Source organism: Neolamprologus multifasciatus, chromosome 4 (genome assembly GCF_963576455.1).
Source record: "Neolamprologus multifasciatus chromosome 4, fNeoMul1.2, whole genome shotgun sequence".
NCBI lineage: Eukaryota > Metazoa > Chordata > Actinopteri > Cichliformes > Cichlidae > Neolamprologus > Neolamprologus multifasciatus.
Genome location: NC_140442.1, coordinates 22,079,653 through 22,106,349, shown reverse-complemented (window position 1 = coordinate 22,106,349; position 26,697 = coordinate 22,079,653). Strand labels below are relative to the sequence as shown.

The 26,697-nt window shown below is 39.8% G+C and overlaps 1 protein-coding gene across 1 annotated transcript in view; it reads left to right on the top strand.

The window, feature by feature from the left end:
* LOC146520412 (protein shisa-8) overlaps positions 1–26,697 on the top strand; it is a 116,219-nt gene that overhangs the window by 21,810 nt on the left and 67,712 nt on the right. The window contains exon 3 of the mRNA XM_085156369.1: positions 21,587–21,702. Coding sequence (XP_085012495.1) covers positions 21,587–21,702 — 116 coding nt within the window. The remainder of the gene's footprint in view (positions 1–21,586; positions 21,703–26,697) is intronic.

Here is a 26,697-nt window from a genome sequence, read left to right as displayed (position 1 = left end):
GTTCTGTCTGTTCAGAGATGCTCTTCTGCAAATACCTCGGTTGGTTACTGCTGCCTCTCTCTCAGCTCAAAGAAGTCAGACCATTCTCATCCTCTGAAATCAACAAGTCATTGTCAGTTAAAGAACTGCTGCAGACCACTACAGATGGCCGTGTGTGCTGATCCCAGCAGATTAGCAATTCCTAAAATACGCAGGTGAGCCTGTCTGGCACTAACAACCGTGTTAAAGACAGTTAAATTACCTCTCTTCTCCATTCTGACACACATTTTGAACTTCAGCATCTCATGAGATGCTGATACCTAAATGTATTGCATTCCTGCCATATGGTTGGCCAATTAGATGTTTGCGTTAACAAGCAACTGAACAGGCTTACCTAACAAAGTGGCAGTTAAAAGTGTATATTGCAGCTGTATATAGCTAACTAAAATTGGAGCCCGCTGAGTAGAAAAAACACTTTTACCAGATCATTAACAAGCATTACTGGGCGCAGGCTCTCTGGCAGGCTCTGCTGAGGGCTGGAAACACAGATTTGAAATGCTTTCTCTGTTCCAGGTTCTGGTAACATCCAAAAATGCTGGAGGACAGAATGAGGTGCATACGCCTAAAAAGCATGTCTGGGACATACTCAGGCTGCTGTGTGTTAAGCCATTTGAAAGGAATTGGCAAGCAGAGAGGAAAATATTTGTCCAGATAGGGGATGCTATTTCTAATAAAAAGAAGAATTTTTTTAATGAAATTTTCTACATGATGGATCCAAAAATACTAAAATTGGCACAACTGTGTGTTTGAGAAATAATTAACAGTTTGCTCTCCATTTTATTTTCCATTTACTATGAGTAAAATAAAGCCCAACAGTGCGTCACAACTATTATACCACTCTACTGTGATGGGAATCTTGGCAGGCGCTACACAAAATCCACAAAGGTATGATATCTACGAAAAAAGCCCTTAATGTTATGACTGTCTTCTGGGTTTTGCAGAAACTAATGTGTGAAAAGCACTCTTGAGTGCAACTGCAATTCTCCAGCAAACAAAGACACTTCATCCAGCCTGCTTTGTCTTCAGGGAATGAATAAATACAGCTAAAGAAAGCTGCTAGACCCATAACCAATAAACCCTCCCCTCATTCCCAGTATTTAGCTTCACTGTTAAAACATACAGGGTCTTTATTATCTTGGTGGAAGTGGAGCACGAAGGCGAAGAAACACAGTTACATAACCCAGGACAGCCGACAGGGTGTAAGAGAGTGAGAGACTTTGGGGAAAACACAAACAGGAGGGTTTATAGGGAATAGAGAGATCAGCAACAGAGCAATGAGATCAGTGGGAGGAGAATTTAGGAACGAGCGAGCTGATTAGTAAAAGTGGCAGAGAGCATTTTGGTAAGGATCTGATATCTAGTAAATACAGGGCTGGTGTTAGCGATATCCAGGGTAGTACTTGGGTATTTATTTTTCTGACACCTTTTTTATTTCACACTAATACCTGTACTTTCTACAACTTCCATTTTCAAAACAGGCTCGTTCAAACATCAAACTTAATTTGAGCCTAAACAGTGAAAAAGGAAAGTCAGTCCTAATGCTGAATCACCAGAGTTATCAGAGTAAGGTTTTCTAAGTAGCAGGTCAAACACACAAATGGTTTGTGTGCAGTCTGCAACACACTGTGTCTGCTAGCTAAAGGTCCAGCTGCAAAAAAGAGAGCTAACCTCACACTGAGATAGAGAAAGATAAGACAGGAGAGGAAGAAAATAGGTTATATTGAAAGATAAGGACTGCTCAGTGGCATTTGATGAAGTGCGTGTATGAAATTTGCCCAAAAAAACATTGATTTGCCAAATTGTGTCTTTTGTTATACTGTAACTATCAAACATGGCCTGTCCAGCCTTTTTTTGACAAGAGGCGCGGTACATCCTGCAGAGCTTGTTAGTCAACAAAATGCAAGTGAGCGCAGGGTGCATGTTGCTCAGGAAGATGAGCGAGTCATCTACTAATCGGAAAGCAAGATACTGAATCCCAAACTGCACCATCAGGGTGTGAGTGTGAGGGTGTGCATGATAGAGCTTAAAGGGACAGAATAAATTGTTATGAATGGACGAATGAGGTTGTAGTAAAAAGTCCTTTGAGGTCTCTGTTAGAGTACAAAAATATTGGCAGCAGCAAATGCTACCCATCAGCCTCCTAGTAGATCCACTTATGGCATTAATCAAAATCCTAGATCAACCAAGGATAAGCGGAAGCGAATGGATGGATGGATGAACCCGGTTCTCAAGTTGTTGCAGTCAGGACATTTGACCTCTGACCTTGACCTTGACGTCACTGATTCTGGCATCAGTCCACTAGTCATCCAACATGCTGCAAGTTAAATAAGAAGCTTTTTCAAATCATAAATGATTATAAATCATAAATCATAAAATCGTCAATAAAAATGAACAGGCAACCTGAAGTGACTCTCCTGTCATCTCCAGCTCTTTCGCATCTACATCTTTCTACTCCCCCCCCTCTTTCAGAGCGTTTTCTCCTCTGCTCACGTTTTTTGCACATCTTCCGTTCACTCCCTCGGTCACTCCGTGTTTGTCAGTGGGAAATGTGCTGAGACATTGACATTCCACTTACGTTCCCACTCCTCTTCACTTTGGGACAAATGAATGCGATAAATCTTAAGAGAGAGAGGAGTGATATGTGTGCTGCATATGTAAAAAAAAAGGTATTAGAAAGCTTTGTTTTTCTTCCCGTAGGAAACAAAAATGAAAAACTGCAACCTTCATTGGGTCAAAGGATGCATACATATTCTCTCAGTGTTCTCTCTGTTGAGACTCTAAATACAAGACTGGGTTAAATTATCTTGAATCAATGTTTTTTCTTCAATATTTGCTGTTAGTTTTAAGTGTTTGAGTCGTGGATTAAAAAAAAGGTGCCCAGTCACTTGCCTTGCTCGCTGCATGTAAAAACTGATATTTGACTTGAATATTGTTAATGGGAAATGTCTGAAATGACTCACTGAATGCAACTGTCACCTCTCTGCCTCCCTGACTTGCCTTTTCCTCTTCCATCTCCAAGATACTTAAAAAAGAGGCCATTTCAAAAGGCACGTCCACCCTGTTGACAAACCTCCAATGCTTCTAAGAGCTTGGAGATGAAAAGAGCAGGCCAGCCAGCAAGATACACGACACTCAAAACATTATAAATTGTCAGTGCAAGAAAAAAAAAACAAACGCAACAAATGTCCAAAGCCATAATTACTCAGGGATTTGCAATTTTAAAGCACATTTAACCACAGTATGTTTGTGCATTGCTATGAACATTTTTCTACACCTCTAGCTCAGTGGAGACATCCACTACATCGGGCACGCCCCCTCACCTGCCTGTTAACATTAAAAAGTCTAATCAGCTGATCACAGCAACACAATGCAATTAGATGTGTAGACATGGCAGGGAGGAAAGGGGACTTGGAAAGTTTAATGACTACTGGAATTTTCCCACACAGCCATCTCTGTGGTTTACAAAAATGGTCTGAAAAAGAGAAACTATGCAGGGAGAGGCAGTTCTCTCAGTTAAGATACCTGGTTGTTATCCTGTCAGAGGACAGGAATGGCCAGTCAATAACTCAAATAACCAACCAAGGTATGCAGAAGAGCATTGAGGGACTGACTTTAACTGAGGCAAGCGATGGCTACAGCTCTTTACATGTTGTTTTGGGTTTTCTTGTGCCCTTCTTCATGAGTTGTCGTTGCACTCTTGGTGTCATTTTAGTATGCTCTTTAGGACGCCAATCCTGGTGCACTAATGCTCCACGTTTTCTCCATTTCTGTATTAAAGTACTGAAAATTTTGGTTTTAAACAGACCAAAGTAAAGTAAATACAGGACCGACAACAAAACTGATACCAACACTTGTAACGTCTTGATGCATTCTCAATCATCCAGGAAAATAAATCTCCAAAAGTTGATTCTGTTCATCTGGACATAGCGTTTTCTGGGAGAAACGTTTCGTCCATTTTTGCATAATTATGATTAAGGAACTGACCTCACAGCCCATTGTTCTTTCAGTGGGCTGGTTTCAGTCATTATGCAAATGTACTGTTTATAAGATTTGGGGAAACCTGCAGTCAGCTGAGACTGAAGAAGTCACTTGGATGAGTGACGAAACGTTTCTCGCAGAAAACGCTACGTCCAGATGAACAGAATCAACTTTTGGAGATTTATTTTCCTGGATGATTGAGAATGCATCAAGACGTTACAAGTGTTGGTATCGGTTTTGTTGTCGGTCCTGTATTTACTTTACTTTGGTCTGTTTAAAACCAAAATTTTCAGTACTTTAATACAGAAATGGAGAAAACGTGAACAGAATCAACTTTTGGAGACAACACTTGTAACCTGTCAAGGCTCTCGTCCTTATAAATTGGGAGACCAATGGGTCATGACTTATGAGATGAATCATCATTAATTTGAAAATTCTGTACAATAAATCACCCTGATTTTTATTTTCCAATATAACTACTAACACAACAAAATAAACTTCCAGCTTTTGATGTTTTTTTTCTTGGATACTGACCGTAAATGTGCCTGCGTCTTTAAAGGACTTTAAAGCTCAACTTCGGTTATGGGCTATAAATATGTAATAGACATGACAGTCAATGCAAAAAGGGTCAGATGTTTTTCATAGTGCATGTTTGAGGTATATTTTTTCATTATAAAACATTAATAATTTAACATAATTCAGCGAGCTACATACTAAACTTGGAGCTTAGAAACAAAATACCTATTGCGCTGCTATCAATCCTTTACCAATACCAGCACTGGTATCGATACGATCAGTATTTAGATTGTCCTCTAATGAACTTTTAGGACCAGGTAGGCTTGCAGAGGTTTTTTTTCCCCAATAAAACAAATCATCATTTATACTTTAAAAATTGTTTTTCACAGCACTGCAGTTGCTGGCTGATGTCATGGTTGGAAAAATTCACATTATGTTAATAAGTGTCCTCATAAAGGCGTTTCTCTGTCTATCAAATCTATCTTCCTTCACTCATCTCTACTTCTGTATAAGAGATAAGCATTTCAGACGGTTAGCTCATGCTAAAAGCTTCAGCCATTAAGGGGATTTATATCCGCCCTTTGCTCTGCCAGCTATAGGAACTTTACTACTACTAATCAATCCATTTCCCCTGCATATACGGCATGTAGGCTGTTTTGAGAGAAGAGCAACCATTAATGGGGTGAGCACAGCACAATCCCACATACACCCAGAAATGCTGACTTGACTCACTTCAATATAAATTGTTTAATTAAATAAATGATTTATTTTAATGAACACAATGATTAAATAAATGGAAATTGTTCCAAAGACTGAACAAAGGATCTGAAAGATTTTTATAATATGAACAAAGACAGAGGAGATTAAAAGGAGAGTAAAAAAGATTCATAAATGAGTTGTGATGGTGTGTGAAGCTGTAAAACAGACAAACAAGCTCCAGGACACTCACTCAGAACACAAGAATAGGTAACATCAGCGTACTATATGAAGTCTGCTTATAGCGACACAGCTGTACAACGGTACTACAAGAGCACTTCTTTCAATTTACTGTTTCAGGGGCAGTAACCTCAAATTTCTCAAGAGTAATTCATAAAGCAGACTCTAAAGGTGCCACTAGAAGTAGGCTGGAAATTGTGCGTCACATTATTATTGTGTGTATGTGTGTTTATCTGTGCATCATCAAATAAACGCAGGGAGCGAGAGGTGGTTAGGTCAGAGTTTGAGTCTGAGAAGACGCTGCATGCGTGTGCGCTTATATGCTCGTGTCTGTGTGTGCATCTGTGTGTTTGTATAAGTGAATCAGAGGGCAGTTTGTCATGTTGCTGCTCCAGAGCCTTGATCCAAGCTGACAGGTGAAGCTAAGCGCAGAGAGAGAGAGAGAGAGAGAGAGAGAGGCAGCAGGAAAGTCCAACAAGCAAATAAATGGAGAATTGGACAGAGAGTGTGGGAGATGAGGAAAGAGGGATGACAATAAAGTAAGTGTGAGAAACAGAGGAATAGTCGTCAGGGTTAGAGAGCCAGAAAAAAAGAAAACGAAGAAGTGGGAGATGGAGAGTGAACTGGGGCAGAACAGAAAACTTGGAAGGAAAAGGCTGGAACTGAGATTAACTGGTGAAAGAGATTGGTTAATTGGCATTTCATCAAAAGAAAGAACTGGGCGAGTTAATTTTTCATCCCCTCGCTCCATTAATCTGGCTCCCTACCTCTCCTTTTGAATGTTTTCCTCCTTTCCTCTCCTCTATTGTAAATGTAGGAGCAGATTCATTAACTGGTAAGCATTAATGTGATTTTTAATCAGCATTTTTTTAAATGAAAAAGAAAATGAGAAACTCATAAATAAGTCCAGAGGAGCTTTGACCATGCAATGCAGGTTACAAAATGTTTTAAGGTTAGAAAAATTGGTTTTTTTTTAAACCAGGAGAAGTGAGGTAGAGTGGTCTTCCAGGTTATCTTCCATAGTATGAGAGAGGGGAGAATTGGTAAATAAGGTGTAAGGGCAGAAGCAGCTTTAGCGAAATGGAGCACCTCAATGAAATTGTGAGACAAAGACGGGTTGGGTACAGAGGTACGCAGAGAAAGCAAGAAAGGGAGATGTGTGTGGATGGAATTAAAAGCAGTCAAGCTGGACAGGTTGATAGATTAGACTCATTGATGTGACCCACCCTGCAGGACGGCACTCAGTCATGTGAAGGGAAAAGTCAAGATCATACTCACAGACATGTTTGTGTCTATGCGTGTATGTGTGTGTGAGTGAGTGAGTGTTTGATTAATGACGAATTAGGGGCAAGTACTGGCTGTGAGAGCTGCTAATCCATTAGTATATTATACAACACTGTCAGAGTGCCCTTGCACTGTTTGTAGGTGTGTCCGTAAACCCTGTGACAAACTACGTAGTGCGCATAGCCTTGCCACACATGTGTTTGTGCGCGCGCACAAGGCTGAACTTTGAGTTGTGAAGGAAATATCTCTGCATGTGTGAATGCACTATGAGCAAAACATAGGTTGACTGCTGACTCCTGTTTCTGTTGTGCCGCTCTGCAAAGCTTTTTGTTGATTTCTGGTGTATTACAGCGCATTGCATCAAATATATTGAACAGCATCAAACAGAGCACTTAGTTTGTTTTTCAGTGTGTGAGCAACCCGGCTGCAGTCATCAGACGAGGTTAATTTAGTCTTTGGGGACTGAAGGCAACAAACCAGGAGAAGGTAGTTCATGTAGGTGTTATAACAAGATTACTAGGGAGATATCTGGTACACAGTTCAGGTTTTCCAGGGTGTGTAAAGCTTAGTCCATAAGCAATAAGAGTACGAGTCCAATAAACAGATGCTAGTTCGTGGAAACTAAAAGACTAGTAAAATATTAGAAGTTGATTGCTGAGGTTTTCCCTATATTATTGTGCTTTAAGGTTGACTGCTGTTGCAATTTGCCGTTATATACTGTAAATAAATTAAGGCTGGCAGCCGGCAGCGACATCTGTAACAGACTGTATAGAAGTCTTACACAATAAACTGAGTGGCAGGCAGTGTTCATGTGCTTCTACATGTAGAAAAAGTACATTTCGTGTCCAAGAAGAGAAATCAATCTATTAAATTTTATGATTACTTCACAAACTACCATGTGACTGTGCTGTCCTTGGCAGCAGCATTGTATTTATCATTAGCTGAGAGATTTCTTAATTATTGTTAATTGAAAAAGCATTTCTGAGAGGGTACGAATCTGGAACAAGCATCTGTGCATCTGGATCCAAGCATCAAGCATGTCGATTAGATCAGAGTGTGCTGCGTGCATGTCCATTGACAGCTCGCACTCCTGGCTAACCAGCTGCATCCCCTCACCCACAAATAGCGCCCATCTGGGAGGCGCGGCGCTGCTGCATCTCATTGCTCATGCAAAGTGCGTTCACAACGAGCAGAGTTAAGATTTGCCATTCATCCATCCGTCCTGTTGTGTTCTTTGAATTGTGCGTATCTCACCTTCATGAGCAGAGCACACAGCGCTCTGGGCAAACTGGCCATGCCAGTGCCATGTGTCCGTGCCTGAGGTTGCAATCCAAGGTCACTTAACTCCTCGGTTCACACGCATTTACTACAGCCTGTCACTGTGGACAGACGAGGGAGTGCTGTGGTGTTTCTAATTAGTCAGTGCTGCCTTAGCCGTGTCATATTCACAGTACATACCATGAACAGATGGGGCACTGCATTCATAGAATGGATAAAGGAAGACTTTATCCAATTTTAAAGGGTGGGTAGTAAACTCAAATGGCAGTTTTGCACAACTGCAAGTTGAATGTGCAGTTTAATTCAACCCTTACAATCGTATTAAAACCTCTTCATATGAGATATAACTGAACCATGCATGCAAATCTAAATATTATATAAGAGATTAAAAAAAACAGTACTGAATGCATATGTTAGAAGCTCCTGCAGTGAGTGGTTCAAGATGTTTAGACAGAAATGTGGCAGAAAAGATCAATACCATCCAGTCTATGTCCACACAAAGATGGCCGGCGCTGAGTCGATAGCACGCTAAGTACCTGCGTATCGTCGGAAATATTAAGGCTTCACAGGACGATAGGTGTTCTGCTGACAAACTGATGTGTGTGGATGTGTATTCATGCGTGGGTTATGTGTGCGTCACACTGATGAATGTTTGAGAACAAATCCCTTGAGGAGAGTGAATCTTTGTGTGTGCATGCGTGTGTGCGTACGTGTGTGTGCATGCGTGTGTGCGTTTTGTTGTTTCTAAAATAAAGATGGCCCAAAATAATGAGTGCAGGCAGTGACTCAGAGGCTGACATATGGTATTTTTCTGTGACATCATCTTTAGCAACACCACAGCCTCAGCATTGAGATGCTGCCAGCAACTGGTTCATGCAGCTTGAAGCAAGAGGGCTTGGATTTGATTCCTTTTTCAGTTTTTGTACTTAGTTTTTTTTATTGCCTTATCAAAGCACTTTAGCACATTCAAATTTAATTGTCAATAATCATATGTAGCTACCAGGAATATCTATATATATATGATGAACTGTATTTAAAGGCACCTCACATGAGAACTTCAAATTGTTGTTAATCAAAAACAAACTCTACTGTTTGTGGGTCACCACTCAGATAAAGAGGATAAATTACCAGCTCTATCAGATAAAGCTACTTGCTTCAGTTTAAAATTCAAACATTTCATTCAGCTCCTCCAACATTTCCTTGGTTACCATAGTTAGTGCCCTGCAGTTACCGCAGTTACTCGTTCCACCACAGGGATGACCCCTGCAGAGCACTTTTGCACTCTGGCTCATCACATCTGCTTCAAGCATTCAGGGACTCGTACTGAACTCTATCAGCTGGACCCACAAGTTGACAAATGATACTAATAATCTGAAGCTGACAGATTCTGACCAACACACACCATCTGGTGTTAGAGTGTTAGGGGTTCTGTCTGCGGTAACAGCATCAGCTTTGCCATTTCTTCCTGAAATTTAACAGTCTGAAGCTATATCTGACTATAAGACAGGCCTGAGCTTACTTAACTAGATGTGAAGCTCATGTTGATTAAGTAAGATGCGAGTTTATGTTTTTGAGTTATTTCATTCAGCTCATTTCTTTTCCTCTCGCTTTAGCTCTTCATTCAGAAAGTTTTCAGTTTATTCTCAAGTTTGTGTGTGCGTCTCCGCACTGTGGCCCCCAATAAGCTAAATTCCTGATTAAATAGATGTTTTTATTCAAAATATGATACTCATTAAAAAAAAAATCTAAGTGGACCAATGACCAGTGTGTGGTCGTCCAAATCTACGCACGCGCTCATGTAAGCGGATGAGAGCGCGCATGAATGCAAACAGGCCCTGGCACAGCAGGCACTCAGCCATGCCAAGGGACATTATTTGGCAGCTGTCAGCTCTAATAGGAATATAGCAGGGTGGGAGACAGATCCAGGCTCTGTACCAAGCCTACAACGGCGCACTATCTGGCAGCAACGGCATGTTTGTGTGTCTGCTGTGCGCGTGTATATCTGCTGTGCGCCTGTATACGTGCATGCATCCGTGGCTGTTTATGTGTCAAAGGTACTGGGTTATCAAACACCCCTGTGATAGGATACATGCTACCACTTATCCCACTGCAGTGGCCTTTATGTGGGGGATCTTGTCCTCCTGCGTGTGTGTGTGTGTGTGTGTGTTGTCTTCCTCTGACAGCAATAGTGGGATGAAGTGCTGTGAAAAACTGATGAAAAGAGACTTCAAGTGTTGACTCTGTCATTTCATAATGCTCCGAGACAAAGAGAAGGAAGGGTAGATGAAGAGGCAGATAAATTCATGCAGCGCGCGCGCACACACACACACACACGCACACACACAGAGCTAGGTTTGAACTCCAGTAAATCTAAATTTCTGCCTCCTCCTGTTAGTTTCAAAGGTATCATTTTGCATTTTTTGCTTTAAACAGCCGGTTCAAAGGCAACACTTTAGAAACAATAACTCTGAACTTTATTTACATAACAATCAGCTGCTTTAAAAAAACCTACCACTACAGCAAATGTGAAGGAGTGTGTACTGTAATCAATTTGAAGTTATTTTTCCCCGGACATAAAAAAACAAGCAAAAAATACACAAGCACATTATGTAATATTCATTATGAAGCTGGGAAATGATTGAGAAGTGGTTTGTTTTGTTTATTTTGAGGTCTTAATTAATAATGACTTGTGGTCATAAACCTGAGTAAACTCTCTTTTGTTCCGTTTTTAAATCTGTTTTCTGCCCCCCTGAAAGATTTCGTTTTTTGGGTTTTTTTTGTGAAATCATTGCTAACTACACACTTCCACTCGTACAATTCCCGCCTACTGTAACCTCGCTAAATTACCACCCCTGGGAATTAAGGGATGAGTCACATTTCTATGTGGCATCAATTAACTCCCCCTAGGCACAACTGTAGGTAGGAGACTGGCAGCTGCGCGCGTGTGTGTGTTTGTGTCTATCTGCATGTGCACAAGTGGACACAAATCAGTGTTTGTGTAGGTTAGTCAAATGGCACAACTGTAGGTGGCAAGCGCCATCACACACAATTATACAGCATACAGTCGTTAGAAACAGCAGGGCTTCAGCTCCATGCTCTGTTTCATGCTAGGTTACTGGCCCCTGGAATCATCCACAGGGAGGGGGGGCCTTGTAATATAAACTAACCTGCTGTGACAGTGTAGAGTGATTCAGCCACAAAATGCTGTGGTAAAGACCCAGGGGAGTAAATGCGTGCGTGTGTGTGGAACAATACTGAATGTCTTATTACATGACCGCGGGGTATTTTTCTCACTTTATTTTTAGCATCAAACGCTCTTTGACAATTGAAAACAATAGTGCGGATTTAGTTATACAACAAGGACTGGGCCACGGCAGGGTTGTGAAAAACAACTGTACAGATGCAGTGAATTAGTTTCACAGTGTTTGACTCTATGGCCCTGTTTCATATGCAATTTGACCATGAAAAAACAAAATTGGCCTTCTTCCTCTCGGTGGAGGGAAAACTGTTTTCCTGGAAGCGAGAGCCGTGGCGTTTTGCTGAAATTGCCTACAGAAAGAGTGCGTCTTCAATATTTCTTTTCTTTAAAGGTGGCAAATTGCACTCCATCGCAAACCACTTGTTAAGCTGATGCTACAAATGCCCACGTGCGTGCAGCTGAGTGATTGAGACAAGCAAGTCAGTTGTGGCTTGATCATTTTGGACTTTCTGTCATGACACAACAGCGAAAGAATAATTGCTTACAAGATAGGGCTGGGCGATATGACCCAAAATTCATATCTCGATATTTTTTACCTGGACGGCGATATAAGATATATATCTCGATATATTTTTTTAAAGCCATAAAGTAAGAACAAAAAGAGAGTTCTTAGTCAAAGCTGTGTCCCAGATGTCACACAGGCACTTTTATTAACATAGAGCGTAGATGTACATAAAATTTACTCAAAAATAAATTATCAGCATTTATTAAATAATAATGCTCCATAAATAAAAGAAAACAATGTTGTTTTTGTGCATAACAAAAAGCTCACAATTGTGCAGTCAAAATGTAAACTAACAGACGATGAGCATAGTAACAAAGACAGATTTCACAGCTGCTCTGTTCCCAAGTTCTACTGCGTGACTGACAGCCTTGAGTTTGAAATCCTCTTCGTAACCACGTCTCTTAACAGGTGCCATTTATGGTCCTTATACACAGTAGGGTAATATTACGTTGAAGCACAGTACGTATCACTCCGCGAGGCTCCTCGGTAGCCGTAATGCTCCGACAATCCATCAACCGGTGCAGCACCGTAGCTTACCAAAGTCGTACTAAAACATTTTTTGTCAGATTGCTGAGCGCTGTGTACCACATAAAATCGGTTCGCGGCCGTCAAGCACAACCAGAATTCATACATAAGGCGCGCTGTCAGCTTTTGAGAAAATGAAAGGATTTTAGGCTGTGCAGCGCCTCTGGGCTGCATGGCGTTAGCGTGGTTAGCTCGTTAGCGTGGTTAGCTAGCTAACACATTGATGGCGTCCAGCCCCACGAACGGGGCGATGCGCAGTAACTCGTTAACGGAGATTTGCCGTGTCCATCTTGTCTCTGCCTGCAGGTGAAGCGATGGGGGAGGAGGGGGAGTTGTGTTCAGTGAAGGAGAGGCGAGGCCGAGTAATGTTGTGTAAAGAGAAAAGTGGACGAAAGAGAGGCAAATTTGCGGCTCCACAAGTATAATTATAACGTAACATAGACTATATCGATATAAAGGATATTGTCACATCTTATATCTCGTATAAAAATATATCGATATTTTTTAAAAACTCGATATATCGCCCAGCTCTATTACAAGAGCGTATAAAGATAGCCTTTAGCCGCTCTGCTGCTTCATAACTGTACAAAAGTCTTGAGCTGCACATTGTTTCTTCATATTTTGTTGGAAAAATGGGAAAGAGATGCAGCAATTTATTAAAATATGTACACATGCACACAAAAGAGTGTTCAGGAATAGTTCTCCAGGCTTCTTAAAGGTAATTCAAAGCTCTTCTTTGGATGCTGGCTGCCTTTTATTCTGTTCTCTCTCTAGATGATCCCACACTGCTTTAATGCGTCATGATAAGGCTGATTACAGACCCAGTGAGCAGACCTGAACAGCAGACAGTTTTTGAAAGTTTACTAAAAAAACAACAAGAGCAGCAATGAGAGGGCACCGGAGAAACCACAGTTTTACAGATTTACATAAGGTGAATCTGTCAGACAGGAAACAGGGAGGTAACAGGCGATCAGAGGGAAACAGGCACAATGTGGTCAGTGTAATGATAGTCGCCTTTCCTAAGAGAAATGTGTGGGGAGAAAGGTCTGGGTGGCCCAGTGTGAGAGTGGGCAGGCCGGGACACAGAGAGGGAATACTGGTCAACTAGCAGAAGCAAGGAGAGACAAAGTTACTTTCAGAAAAGTTCTGGATGTAATTGAGTACACCTTAAGGATGATGACAATCTGACAGGGAACCACTGCAACGTCTCCAGAATGAGAAACGGGTGCAAAGGTGTTACTCCAGGATAGCCCTGCCCACAGGTGGACTCAGCAGAAGGACTCATCCTTTCCACCTGAGACTACAAAAAACAAAACGCAAGACCACCAGTCGCACCACAACACATTAATGTTGAGTTCTGGGCTCTGGGGAGGTCAATCCATGACTGCTCCCCTGTGTGTTTTTCTATCCAGGTATATTTTTCTTCTGGATTAGAAGTGTATTTGGGATCATTGATCATAATGCTGAAAAATTAAGCCAGTGCCATTAAGATGCTTTCCACATAGTGTTGTATGGTGGATCAATATCTGATGGTACTTTTCTGCATTCATAATGTTGTTGACAAGATCTCCAACACCACTGGCTGAAACACAGCCTCAAACCAAACACAGAGCTTCCACTGTGTTTTACTGGTCGCTAAAGACACTCAGTGCTGACCTCCTTGGTTAAGATTTGACCTAAAAATGTAAATTTAAAAAAATCAAATAGAATAGTTGAGTAGATAGTAGATAGTTTGTTGGTTTTTTTTTAGAACTGACACTTCTTTTTTGCCCTCCACTTGTCCAGTTTCCTTAATTTTTTAAGTGCACACTGTACACCACGCTGAGATGTGGCACACTTTTCAGTTAATATCTCTTAAAGAGTCACCGTGTTGGTGCAAAAATGCTATTTTATTTCCATCAAACTGTGTTATCTTTGGCGTTTTTATAGACTACAAAAATTCGAACAAGTACCAAAAATTCCATTTAAAATTGGTCTATTTGTAGGCAGGCAAACAATTGTAGACATGACACTAGTTAATATCTTGAATTGGTCCCTTTTTTATGCTTTAATGATTCAAAGCATTCCTCTGAAATGAGTCAAGTACAAGGACTGCGCAGAAAACGAGTGAAAAAGCAGCCAAGGTTCAAAGAAAACCTTTGAACTGACAGAACTTCAGAGATCAAAGAGCACTATCGCTCACTTTTAAAAAAGTGCCAATAAAGTCTGGCATTATATAAAGAAATTAGCGGTGCTCAGGATGTTTCACAGTATTATTAAACACACTGATATTTTAAACCCCTTTTAACACAAATCACATTTTATATTAAATCCAAATGTTTCTAATTCAACACATCCTGTGGGTTTGTTTGTCTTCATGTTTTGAGGATTTTAAGTTTTTTTACAGTTGAAGACCGACTGCAGGAGCGAATAGAGTAAAGGCAAGGCTGAGGGACAGTTAATCTCAAAATATTAAAAAATCTGGAGGATAAGTGGAGTTCCATCAACAGTAGTTTAATGCCATTTCAGGTAAAAAGCAAAGTGGAACACCTTTCATAACTGTTTCCTGATGAAATTACAGCTGTGAAAATGAATATCGCAGGGACATGAAAATTAATTCTCTCTGCCAGTGAGGTAAAATAAGGCTACTATTTGAGAGTGGGTTTTTTTCTTGGAAACTTCACCCACACACCCATGTGCTGCTTTAATTTAATAACTGAATATTGTGACACATCAACAGTGATGACCTAATAAAAATATACATGTTTTTATAAACTCGTGTGGCTTTCAATGCAAACCTCTTATCAGCCTGTCAGTGTGTCTCACACCAAGATGTGATTGGGTTTAGCTTTCAGTAAAACAACGATCTCTTTCTATAAGAAATTACTCACATCACACACTCCTTGGTGTTGTGAGGTCTCCTTGATTCTAAAGAACAATACCCTATAAAAATCACAGTACACATTATTCTATATATTTTTTTAAAGGCAGCTTTGTCAGTCTCCTCTGCTTTCATGTGTGTAAAATTAAAGAGAAAAACATTGTCAAACACACTGACTAATCAAGCGCCACATGTTTCACCCTTGAGAGGGTTCACGCTGCGTGAATATCAGCGCAATTTCCAGAGACTAATCCTTTTCCCTGCAAACGTCTGAATGATCACTAATTGCGCACGACTGAAAGGATTCTACGACGGTAGATGGCTGACTCCATTTGAAGCAATTACCGCACATATTATAATGCTTGACTGGAAAACACACTCGTGCTTGGTTGGTGGGCTCATAAGGGCTTTTAATTTGTCCCTGTTATCAGTCTCAACAGATCCACGCCTGCTAGCTTTTTAAAGTTGATTATGTTTTATCAAATATAATTTTGGGAGATATCAGGAGCAGCTTTTGTGATTTCTTACTCTGCGGTGTTCAGGAAGTCCTGTTAGGGAACAAACTGGGCATGTGGTGCTTTGAGCCTATCAGACTGCCTGGAGATGTTTCTTTGGAGTTTTCCAGAAGTTCTTCCAAACCTCACTGGAATAATCTGTATTATCTGTAGCAGATATTTTTGTGCATTCTGCTATTTTTTAAATAGCATGTGCATGAACTTTTATTTATTATTCAGGTTATATAACATCATGTGTTGCAGCGGAAGTCCATTTGGAGTGTATATTTGATAGCATAAAGTCCTGTATGGCTGTGTATGTAAGAGTAGAAGAGCACTATATAAACACAAATCCATTTACCAACGCCATGCCTCCAGAAGGACTCACAGCTCTAGAAAATGAATGAATGAAGGAGTTTAAAGCTCACATTTCACAGAGAATATTGGTTAACCTCCAAAATGCTGACTTTGGAAAAATAACCTTAATTGTTCTTATTCAATTACAAACTTAGGCAGGCACAGGATATAGTGTGTACTTAATGTGTGTCATGTGTGTAGGCCTACCCACATGCATATACCCAACTCTTACCGCTCTTCCCCTTATCACAAAAGGGCCAGATTTCCCTCAGCATACAAACTGGGGGGATGCTCTTCTGATTGGAGGTTTACATGGTATCTGAATTTTTTTTCCACAATTTAAGCATTTTTCCTCTACATTTTAGCCGTGCTGCTGTGACGTACCTCATACAGCAATGTAGAGGTAGTAAGAAGCAGTCCGATCAGTGTTTGAGCCCTTTTGTGAATCTGAATATGCAGCTCCGATGTCCTCGCATCACTCAGTCTCATTTCAAGAGTGCTAATATCGCAAGTTGGAATAGTTTGTGACAGGTTCCTCGGGGAGGGGAAGAAAAGCAAGGGAAGAAGGGCTGAGGATGCTAAAGGGAAAGAAAAGGCTGGAAAAGAAAGTGGGCCAAAGGGTGAGAGACTGAGAGACGGAGCAGACACAACGGTGAGAGAGTGCAAGACAGGCAGAATCAGAGGGCCGCGAGGAGAAGGAAGACAGAGACGATGGGTTGAGGAAGTGATACAGGGAGAGATAAAAGGCTCATAGCAATGAAAATAAAGATGTGGGAGAGATAACGGGTGTGTGTGTTGGGGGGAGGGGGGGGCAAAGTCAGACCCAGAAAGTTGGGGAGATAAAACAGAATTAGAAGAGAAGCGAAAGAAAGAGAGGATGTTTCCAGGGAGATAGGGGGTGCAGTGAACAACAAGTGCTCAACAATAGCCCTCATAAGCATTCTGCAGGGGGCTGAAGAAAATCAAGAGACAGTGTGAGTGGGGGTGGAGGGATGAAAGAGGAAGACAAATGGAGTAATGGATTGGAAGTGGACACATATTAATGAGAAAATGTATTAGCTAGCAAGCGGAAAATCAAAGGGCAATTGAGATGCATGTGTGGATACATTATGTGCACACACCATCCAGTCTGTGGGTACTGCTTATGCTTCCATGTCCCTTTAAGCCATCAGTTACACAATATCCCTGTGGGAATCTCATTCCTGTTCTCTAATTTCAAACTTTGTGTTTTTAGCCATGCTAGTTTCAACCAAATAATGCTAGAGATAAAGGTGTAAGCTAATAGTCATGATAAATGATGACAATTTAAGCAATAATTTCTAATAAAACTGCTGAGTTGCTCATTTCTTTCCTTTGTTGACAGTATGCTCAACCTAATCACATTCAGCCCAGAGAGCATGTGTCATATGTGAAATTCCACTAAGTTGAATTTAAAAAAAAGAAAGAAAGAAAAAGAAAAACAGAAAAGAAAAGAAACAAAAAGTTATTCGGATAGAAAATTGTCCAGGGGAGGTTTGCTGAGCTGGGTGCTTTACAGCAGCACCTCCCTTCATATTCACACCTGGGAGTTGCTGTCGTAGGCAGCCATCTTTAAACAACACAAAAAAAAGCCAAAATGTAAAAATTGACAGCTCTCACCTCTCTGTTCTAAGCTCCTCCCACCAAACAAGATTTGAGATGCTGTTCAAGGCTCAAGGACTGCATCTAACCTGTTAAGCCACCACAATATACTGCTTTAAATGCTTTTCTGGCATATCTGTCATAGTCTCATCTGGTCTGGTCCTGAGAGTCCTGTGATTGGCTAAAGTGTGCGAAACATCAAAGGTGAAGAGCAAGTTTTTAGGGTGATTTGCATATTAAAAGCTAATGAATAAATTTCAATTTAGATCACATTTCTGTGAAGTTAGTATTTTTGTTTGATTGAAATAGATTTTGCTTAAGATAAATAAACAGAAAAGTGAAGAATGTATTTCCTCAAGGGAAAGATGTAGGACTATCAGTTTTATAGATGTTCACTGTATGGCAGAATCAACATTACTGGTGACTGCTGACTCACTCCGACAGACCACAAACTTCCAAAAGAAAAAACAAAACTACTGATCCACAAATTTTATCAGTACAGTTACAACATAATGTCAAGTGTCAGATAATAATAAGCTACAGTATAGCTAATTTTATGCCAAGTCTCATAAAGGATTCAGGATCAAAGTCAGGATGTTTAAACAAACAGAATAAAACTGACCAGAGTTTCACAAAATCTGGAAAAGAAGTTGGGTTGAATTAAAAAAATCAGTAAAACATTCAACCAAAATAAATGTGAAAGGAAAAACAGGATACAAATTCTAAAGGAATAACTAAACTCTGTCACTTGCTATTGAAGACTTTTGCTATTACTTCTATACTTTGAAATTCTCTTTTGAGTACATAAGCGTGTTCTCTCTGTCAAGTGCCCAAGAGCACTCATAACAGCTGAGTGGAGCTGAGTTGTGAAAGCTCCATGTTTACTCTCTCAGTCCTCAGTTCCCCTCTCTCTGATAGCAGCAAAGACTTTGAAGGAACGTTAGCACTGATAATGCTAGCGAGCTAACAGCAGATTTTCTTCAGGCATTGCAGGCAAAGCAACACACTTTATGTGCTGTAGCATTAATTAGGTTTTCGTGTAAATGAATTTACATTCACAACACGCTGCAAGTGTTCCTAAAATGCAGTAGCACCACAATCACAGCCAACATTGCAAATGTTGCTGGTAAGTGCACAGTTTGCTAAGAACAACCAGCGACAGTAGGGTTGCCAAGTTTTTAGCTATCAAATAAAGGACACTGCGGCATGCCAGAAGCACAATGCACAACCAGCTGGGCATAATACAAATATGTACTGTGTGTTCATATTTTTATAATAAAAATGCAGTAAAATGTTGGTATTCAGTTAAATCAATACCTCATTTAAAACAATCAATATGGCATTTCCTTTGAAAAATAAGCAAAAAAGAAAAAATGTTTAAATAAAATACTGTAAATGGGGGATTCAGGTACCCTGGTTATTATGCTACACCAACCAAACGGCACCATATTTTCACAAATGACATATTATTTCACACATCTGGTGCACATGACCGGTGTCACTGAGGGCTGTGACACAAGTACTCGTCCAGGTAACGGTCAATATAAAAGGAATATTTAAGTTAGAATAAGGGACGAACCAATTTTACTCATTAGACGAGGACATCCTGGCTAAAACGGGACAGTTGTCAACCCCAAGTGACAGTAATGTTTAAATTCAAATAGGCAGGTAAGTAACTAGTGTGGGCTACTAGTTATAAGACTGATATACTGCATATACATGAACAGTGGATAAAGAAATAAGACACAGGTCACAGTAATGATGGTGGACCAGATAAACAAAAAAAGCAGGAAAAATTTATAAACACATAGTCATCACTCCATGTAAATGATAAATGGAGAATAGCCTCCTTCTAATATAGTGTTAAAAGCATTTTATACAACAGGTCGGTTCACCAGACACTTTCCACCTGACTATCTGAGATTTGCCTGAGAATAATTTGTTTATATTGAAGCTTTTATATCTCATTTGAATTGATTTTAAAGAACATTACGTGTACTGTATATGTAAAACTGCTTTACATAATATTTTTACAGGCCTCCAAATCTGCTACCAGAGATCAAACAAGTATTTCAGGGACTTTAAGCATCCACCAATCTGTGTCAACTGCTCAATTCAGATTCATAGAACTAAGTAAGTTTTCTGGATAATGGAATTTCAAAATCTCCACAAAAATGATGCATGAAAAAAATAATAACAGACATTAAAATTTTGCATAATTCCTATTAAGAAGTGCATCTTTCCATGTGACTGTCACATAAGAGTTTCCTTTTTTAATTAATAGAATTTAAATTTGATGAATTGAGTTTGAATGACCCGCAAAGACACACAAAGCTGGGTGCGTTCATTGCCTCTTGCACGTGTATTGTGTTTGATTGCACTATATTGTGCTGATGTTAATGTTTTCATGCTCACTGCTCTCATGACCACAGGCAACCATTTCACAGCAGGCTAATAAAAAGACAATTGCTTTAATGCATTTTGGGAGGCTGTGTGAAGGTTTCAACAGTGAGATTAACAGTGAGGAAATATTTATGGGTCTTTTGAAAGCAGCTCTGAGGTCACAGCTGATTTGTTGACTATGTCACAGTAATTTCCTTGTCAAAAACGACACGTTGATGGCGCGCTTTCTCCTGTCATGTACACAAAACACTAGAAAGTTTGTAAGAACCAATTATAGACGCCTAAGTCAGCAGTGGCATAGTGTATAATTCAGTGAGTGTTTCTTTTTCTTTGGCCTTATTAAAAGCAAATAGTGGATTTTAGCAATTAACGGTGATCAAGCGGGGCAGGAATTGCAGTTTTGAAACCAACATTTTCCATCTTCTCCGTCATTTTTCCATCTTCTCTGCCATTGCTTCTCCAAAAATCTTTGCTTAGCTCTTTCAGCCTGTTTGTTCCATGTGACTTATTCTGGACTAAACCTGTAAAACCCTCATTCTTGCAGACATTACATCACATAAGGTCCATTAATTTAAGTTAAAGTTACAAGTGGGATATTTAGAATCTGGTTAGGCTTAGCATTTTTAATGAATTAAATGTATGCACACCACTGAGAACAGTCTTCACGTATAATATACTGCATGTAAACCCTATAAACAGTAGTATACACGAAGCCCTGCCTGTCATAGCTGACTCAAGATGTTTTTTTCCAAATCAGCTGTGCATTTCAACAATTTTTACATACAGCACATCCTGAAGCAAGTAAGGAAGTACCCCCACGATGTAGTACACCCACATGGCCATTATCCAGTGTCTTTAAAACATTTAAAGTAGAGTAACGTCATAATGTGCATCAGATATAACACTCAGCCCAAGTCTCTGTTTGCAGCTGAAGTTCCCAAAGAGTTAAATCTGCAGGCCTTTTCCTGCCCGTGTTCCAGTTTTCAAGCGGCATCAGAACTTGTTCAAAGGCATCAAACAGTAAAAGACAGCAAGAGGGGAAGCTGTCTTATTTCTTATAAATGATTGACGCTCCCAGCTGGCAAACAACCAGAGACTCATCCTTTTTATCTTCACTTCCACTGTCTTGAATTGAATTCAGAGCATTTTGTGTTTTATTGATGTAAATAATCTTTATCCGCAGGTAAAGCTGTTGAGATAAAGTTGTTTTGCTAAAAAAAAAAAAAAGGCAGTTTATATTATATGCACATCCATGTTTTGCTTTGTTTTTTCCAATTTTTATTATCTTTCTGACAGTCCCAGCTAAGCAATCTTTCAAACATTCTCCCTCTGGTCCTCTTTGTTTCAGCGCTCTCTCTCTCTCCTTCTTCTATCTTTGCCTCATATCACACTTTTCTCCTCTCTTCTTCCCTTTTTGTGGATGTGCGTGAGTGCACTTGTGAAAGCTCGTTAGGCAATTTGTTTGTCTACTGTCTCAGATTGTGTGCAGGATGCTCAAAGTGTGTAAATGTTGTTTTTCTTCTTCCCTCCAGGACTTTGACAGAGCTTCTGAAGCAACCCGGGGAGGGCGGAGCAGTGGATGGTACTGGTGTTCATCATCCTATAGGCACAAACGGCATCTCTGCCAGAGCACTGCGCTCCAACAACGGCAAGTTTTGTTTTTTGGCATGTATGAGTTACCATACAAGCAAACTGAGCTGACAGAAAATGGCTGATAACATGATAACATGGCGCTACCTAACTCTTAGCGCTAGCTAAAATTTTCACCAATTCAATTTTTAACTATTTAGCTGCAATTTCTAGATTTACTTTGTTTTAAAGATTTGTACACACTTTGAGTTACTATTGATTTAGTGTTACGATTTCATTACCAGATGGAGACCCCAAAGAATTAACTACTAAAACTACTAAAAAAAACTACTAAACACAAAAACTACTAAAAGTTTTTTTTTCACTTACAATAGTGGATGCAAATAATAAATATGGCCATAGTTTTAAATAATGAGATGAGAATTTCTGTAATTGCTAAAGTCTGAAAGCTAAGATAAGATTTTTGCTAAATTTGGCTCTGCACACGGCAAAAATCCCTCCCACCGTCATCACTACTTTGTTATAAATTATCTGACACCAGAAACAATAAAAGTTGATAGGCAACACATTATAATAGAAATGGCAGATACCTTAGTTTTTTGGTAATGATACCTAAACCACACTGACTGGTTATGAAGTGTTAATACTGCTTGCCAGCAAGTGTAGCTAACTAGCTACAGTAACAAGTGGATTGCCGGTATTGTGTCACTGACTCCTGGATGAGCATGCTCAGTTAGGTCATACTCCAGCTAGCAGAGCTGAACACACTTCCTGCTCGGCTAGCTAACTTAACTAATGCTAAATGCCAGAATAATTTACATGAAATAATGTGATTCTAGGGGAAGTTGCATTATTACATCCTGTCTTTCTCCCATAGTTAAGACTAGACTCGCAGCATTTAGTTATTTAGCATTAATTTAATCATTATTATCTGCTCCACTCACTAGTTGGGCTAGGTTAGGCTAGGCTAGGTTGCTTTATTTGTACTGTAGGTAGATTTTTTTTCTACAGCAAGTAAGGTTATTTCATCCTCACATGCACATTTTAAAACAAACACAGACAATGAACAAAAGATAAACACGATGTAACATACTGAAGAAATAAATAGCAAATAATAACAGAGAACCCTCACAGCATCATGCGGGAGAGCAAAACCGTGATTTCTTTTCTCTCCCTGAAGTATAAATCTTTCATCATTGTCATTAGGTGTGTTTAAACTGGACTATGCTTGCCACTTGAAAACAGAGTGAGCGGAGTCAGGCAAAGTCCCCTTAGTGAGGTCAGGTCTCTCCTACTGTCATTGTAAACTTTGCACATTGCCTTTGCTGAAGTTTGAAGTTTGTCAGCCCTCAGGGTCTCCCGTATTGACCTGGGGCCCCAAGTTGTTTGTCTGGTGGCAAGCAGTGCTTCTGGCTCTGCATAATGTCAAAAAGACCAGAAATCTTCAGGGAATCTTAGTCCTTCTCTGACTGCTGTTCAACAGCAAGGGTCAACCAATCAGGTAACAGAAACTGTTTCAGCCAGTGGATAAACTAAATGTGGATTATTCTGAACCATGAACAGTACAAAGCTGCTAACTACAACTAATACAGAGATGGAAATGAGCATAGTATGTTTGCACTTCTTTTTCTTATGTTGTGTCCAGAGCCATACAGTATATCTAGATCGATCAGATGTTTTATTCAAATGTTATCCTTTTTTTAGCTAATCATTGTTATTCAAGTATATTGCCTAACAAGTTCCCTCTAAATTACAAGTATGTCCAGGGGATTCAGAAACAAGGGGCTGGATCAACTGGAAGGATTTGAACAAAGTTTAACACTGACTGTGGCACTCATCATCCTCAAACACACAACAAGCTCAGGAGACACTGAAGTTCATCCTTTAAGCACAAAGTTCATGGAAGCATAAGTATACAGATACACACACACATGTTTACATTTCTGTGCTGCTCTTAATTTCAAACTAGTGAACAAGAAAAGACACTTTACTCTTATACTCGCACTCTCAGCTGGTGCGTCTTCATCACACACATAAACACATACATGTCTTTCATGGGCGGGGACGTGCAGGGACAGACAGGTCATATTTAATTAAGATTTAATTAGCTGTTCCAGCTCCAGACCCACAGAGGGAAAACTGTGTGACCCATCTGTCTGCCTTCTTCTCTAGACACTTGGATCACACACAAACACACACACACAAAACCACACAGTATACATGCTTAATATAACCCTCTGCTTCTTCAGTGGGTTGAGACCTAAATTAGTGGACATATTTCCTGAGGGCTCATTTGTGACAAGACTGATGGCGTGTTTAAAGGACAAAGGTCCCTGTTGGCTCACAGTTCTGCTCTCACTGTCGAACACAAAGAGAAAAATTTGCCTTTTTGTCCAGTTGTATTTATATGCAGGTTGGCTCTCTGTCGTGTAGTTTTGCACCAGAGGCAGATGTGAAGCCATATGATGATAATAAACACAACTCACTAATGATGGCTGCTTCATTGGATGTAAAAGCGTCTATAGGATGTCCCAGATGTTCCTCTCTGCTCTAGTTCCCATCAATTATTTGCATTTCAGAGTAAAAGTCTGTTTGTTTCTCTCACAAACCATAGAGGCAATATTCATCCACACAGCTACAAAGGGGAATTAGTGGGACTTCTCCCTTTACTTTCATCTTCCCACCACTGATGTAAACAAGTTTTAGCCATCTTTTTCACCACATACTGTGCTTATTAACTCTCAGCTTTATTCTGTCACCATCGCCTCCTTCTGTGACTGTACTCTAATACAACGAGAGACAAGCAAATGAACAAACACAAATACAGGAAAGCACTGGATCACCTTGAGAACACCTACTGGTTTTGTAGACTCTAATATTTATATTTTAATCTAAATGAGATCTGAATTCAAAAAGTGGACATCATGCTGTCTTAAACCAGTGATCAAGACTATAAAGGCATCAAGACAGCATCTACTAAGATCATAAATCCTGTAAGCAGTAGGCAGTAGGACTTCACTCTACAGTGGGATTTCTTTTAGTAACAAGACAGTTTGCCCCTTTTTGCTATTTTTAAAACAATCCAGGTTTATAAGGTACTTCTGTACTGATATCAATCTTCTTTTATGTAACCTGTGAGATAAATACAACCATACAACCAACTAAATGACTTAAAGACAGAGTGCAGGTGTGAGCATAAACCAACTTTAAACCACATGACAGAAGAGATGTCAAACATCTACACAGGCATTTTGACATTCGCCCGCTCATATTAGCCACACTCTTTTAATATTTCATGTGTGCAACATCACGCACAGCACCACATGTTTTAGCAGCATTTAAAACATCATTTGATTATCAAGGAATAACAAATACACATACAATATGTAGAGCACCAGTGTTTAACTTCGCGTATTGCACTGGTCTCAGTTTTAACTGTTTTCTGAGTGTTTTTGCTAACTGGTAACAAAGCACACACTTTCAAATCAACCCAAAGTGGTTGACTCTTAAGGGAGTGAGAAATCATGTAGGAAAAAGGACAAACCAGTGAATCAGAGTTTAAATTAGACAGCAAGCTAACAAGGGGAAGGGAAAGAGAGGTGTGAAATAAGCACAGACATGTGGAGACATGGTGTATATCATCTAGAATGGGGTACAATAAAATAAAGCCTTCCTGATCCTGCTGGGTCAGCTGTCACATAATCACCTCTTAATTAAACACTTTTAATCCTCCCGGCCACTTAGACAGGGACAGCGACAAAGACAGAGAGAGAGAAGGGGGCATGAAGGAGACAGAGAGAAACTGGGACCGGATGCTTAACAGAGGTGTGAAAATTCATAAGAAATTACTGGAAGTTTGAGTAAAAGAGCTTTCATGTATAATAAAGCTATTTTGTTTCATGGTTTGAATTTTGTGGAACATTAATAGAGATTTTCATTCCAATATTATTCAATCTGCTCCTTTTTCACTGTTATAAAGAGCCAATCACCACTCACACAAACAGAAAATAAACACAAAGTTTATTTGTAATCAAATCTAATCAAATTCATTAGAATGTCATCTGTATCCAGCCATTGAAGCATTTTAGCAATGACAGCAGTCTGTAATGTTGATTCATTGAGTGGGTCTATCACTTTGCACCAGAGTGAAATAACTTGACAGCTTTTTTGTCCCCCGTGGGCTCCACTATAACCTTTTTGTGACCTTTGCTGTAGTGCGTTTACTATACTCACATATCAACTTGCACAACTAACAAAATCCTGTGTCAACATTTATATCTGCATGGAACTGCAGATTTTGAACTTTGACAGAAATTTAAACTTGACACAATGAATAAATAAATAAACTACTGTGAAAAAAGTCTCAAACCACCCCAAAATTCTTTATATTTTGCTTCCAAGTAGTCTGACTTTCTTGTGATTTCTCCAGGCTCTCTGAACTTCTTTTGCAGGCTTTTGTCATGATCCTGGGCCATTTGACCCAGTGTTTTGAGTTTTAATATATTTTGATGTTTATATTTTGGTTTATGTTTAGGCTCATTAGGTTCTCTAAGTTCATTTCTGTTATGCCTAAGTTGCCGTTATTTTTCATTCATTGTTTCTTAGATTCCCCTTGTGTCTTGACCCTCTGTGTTTAAGTCTCCATCGCCCTTCGTGTGTTGTCATGTCTGCATCTCATTATGTTTCCTGTTTTATTTTGAAGAGGTCTGCTGTCCCATGTTCGTTGTGTTTAGTTTCGCTTCCCCTGTTATGTAATTATGTTCATTTCAGTCTGCTGTTTCCCCATGTGTTTCCACTTTCCCTTATCACCTCCTGTGTGTATTTAGTCTGTGTGTTTTCATTCATTCCTTCATCTGTTGTTTCACACCATGTTTCCAGGTCTCATGTATTCATGTCCAGGTTTGTTCACGTTTACGTTCACTTTCATCTTCATGTCAGGGTTCTTCATGTTGTATTTTAGTTCACCCAGTTTAGATTAATATTTAGTTTTGCATGAGTGTGCGTTGCCCTTTGTTTGTACCTTTTTATCAGCCTTTTTAAAGGGCTCGCCTTC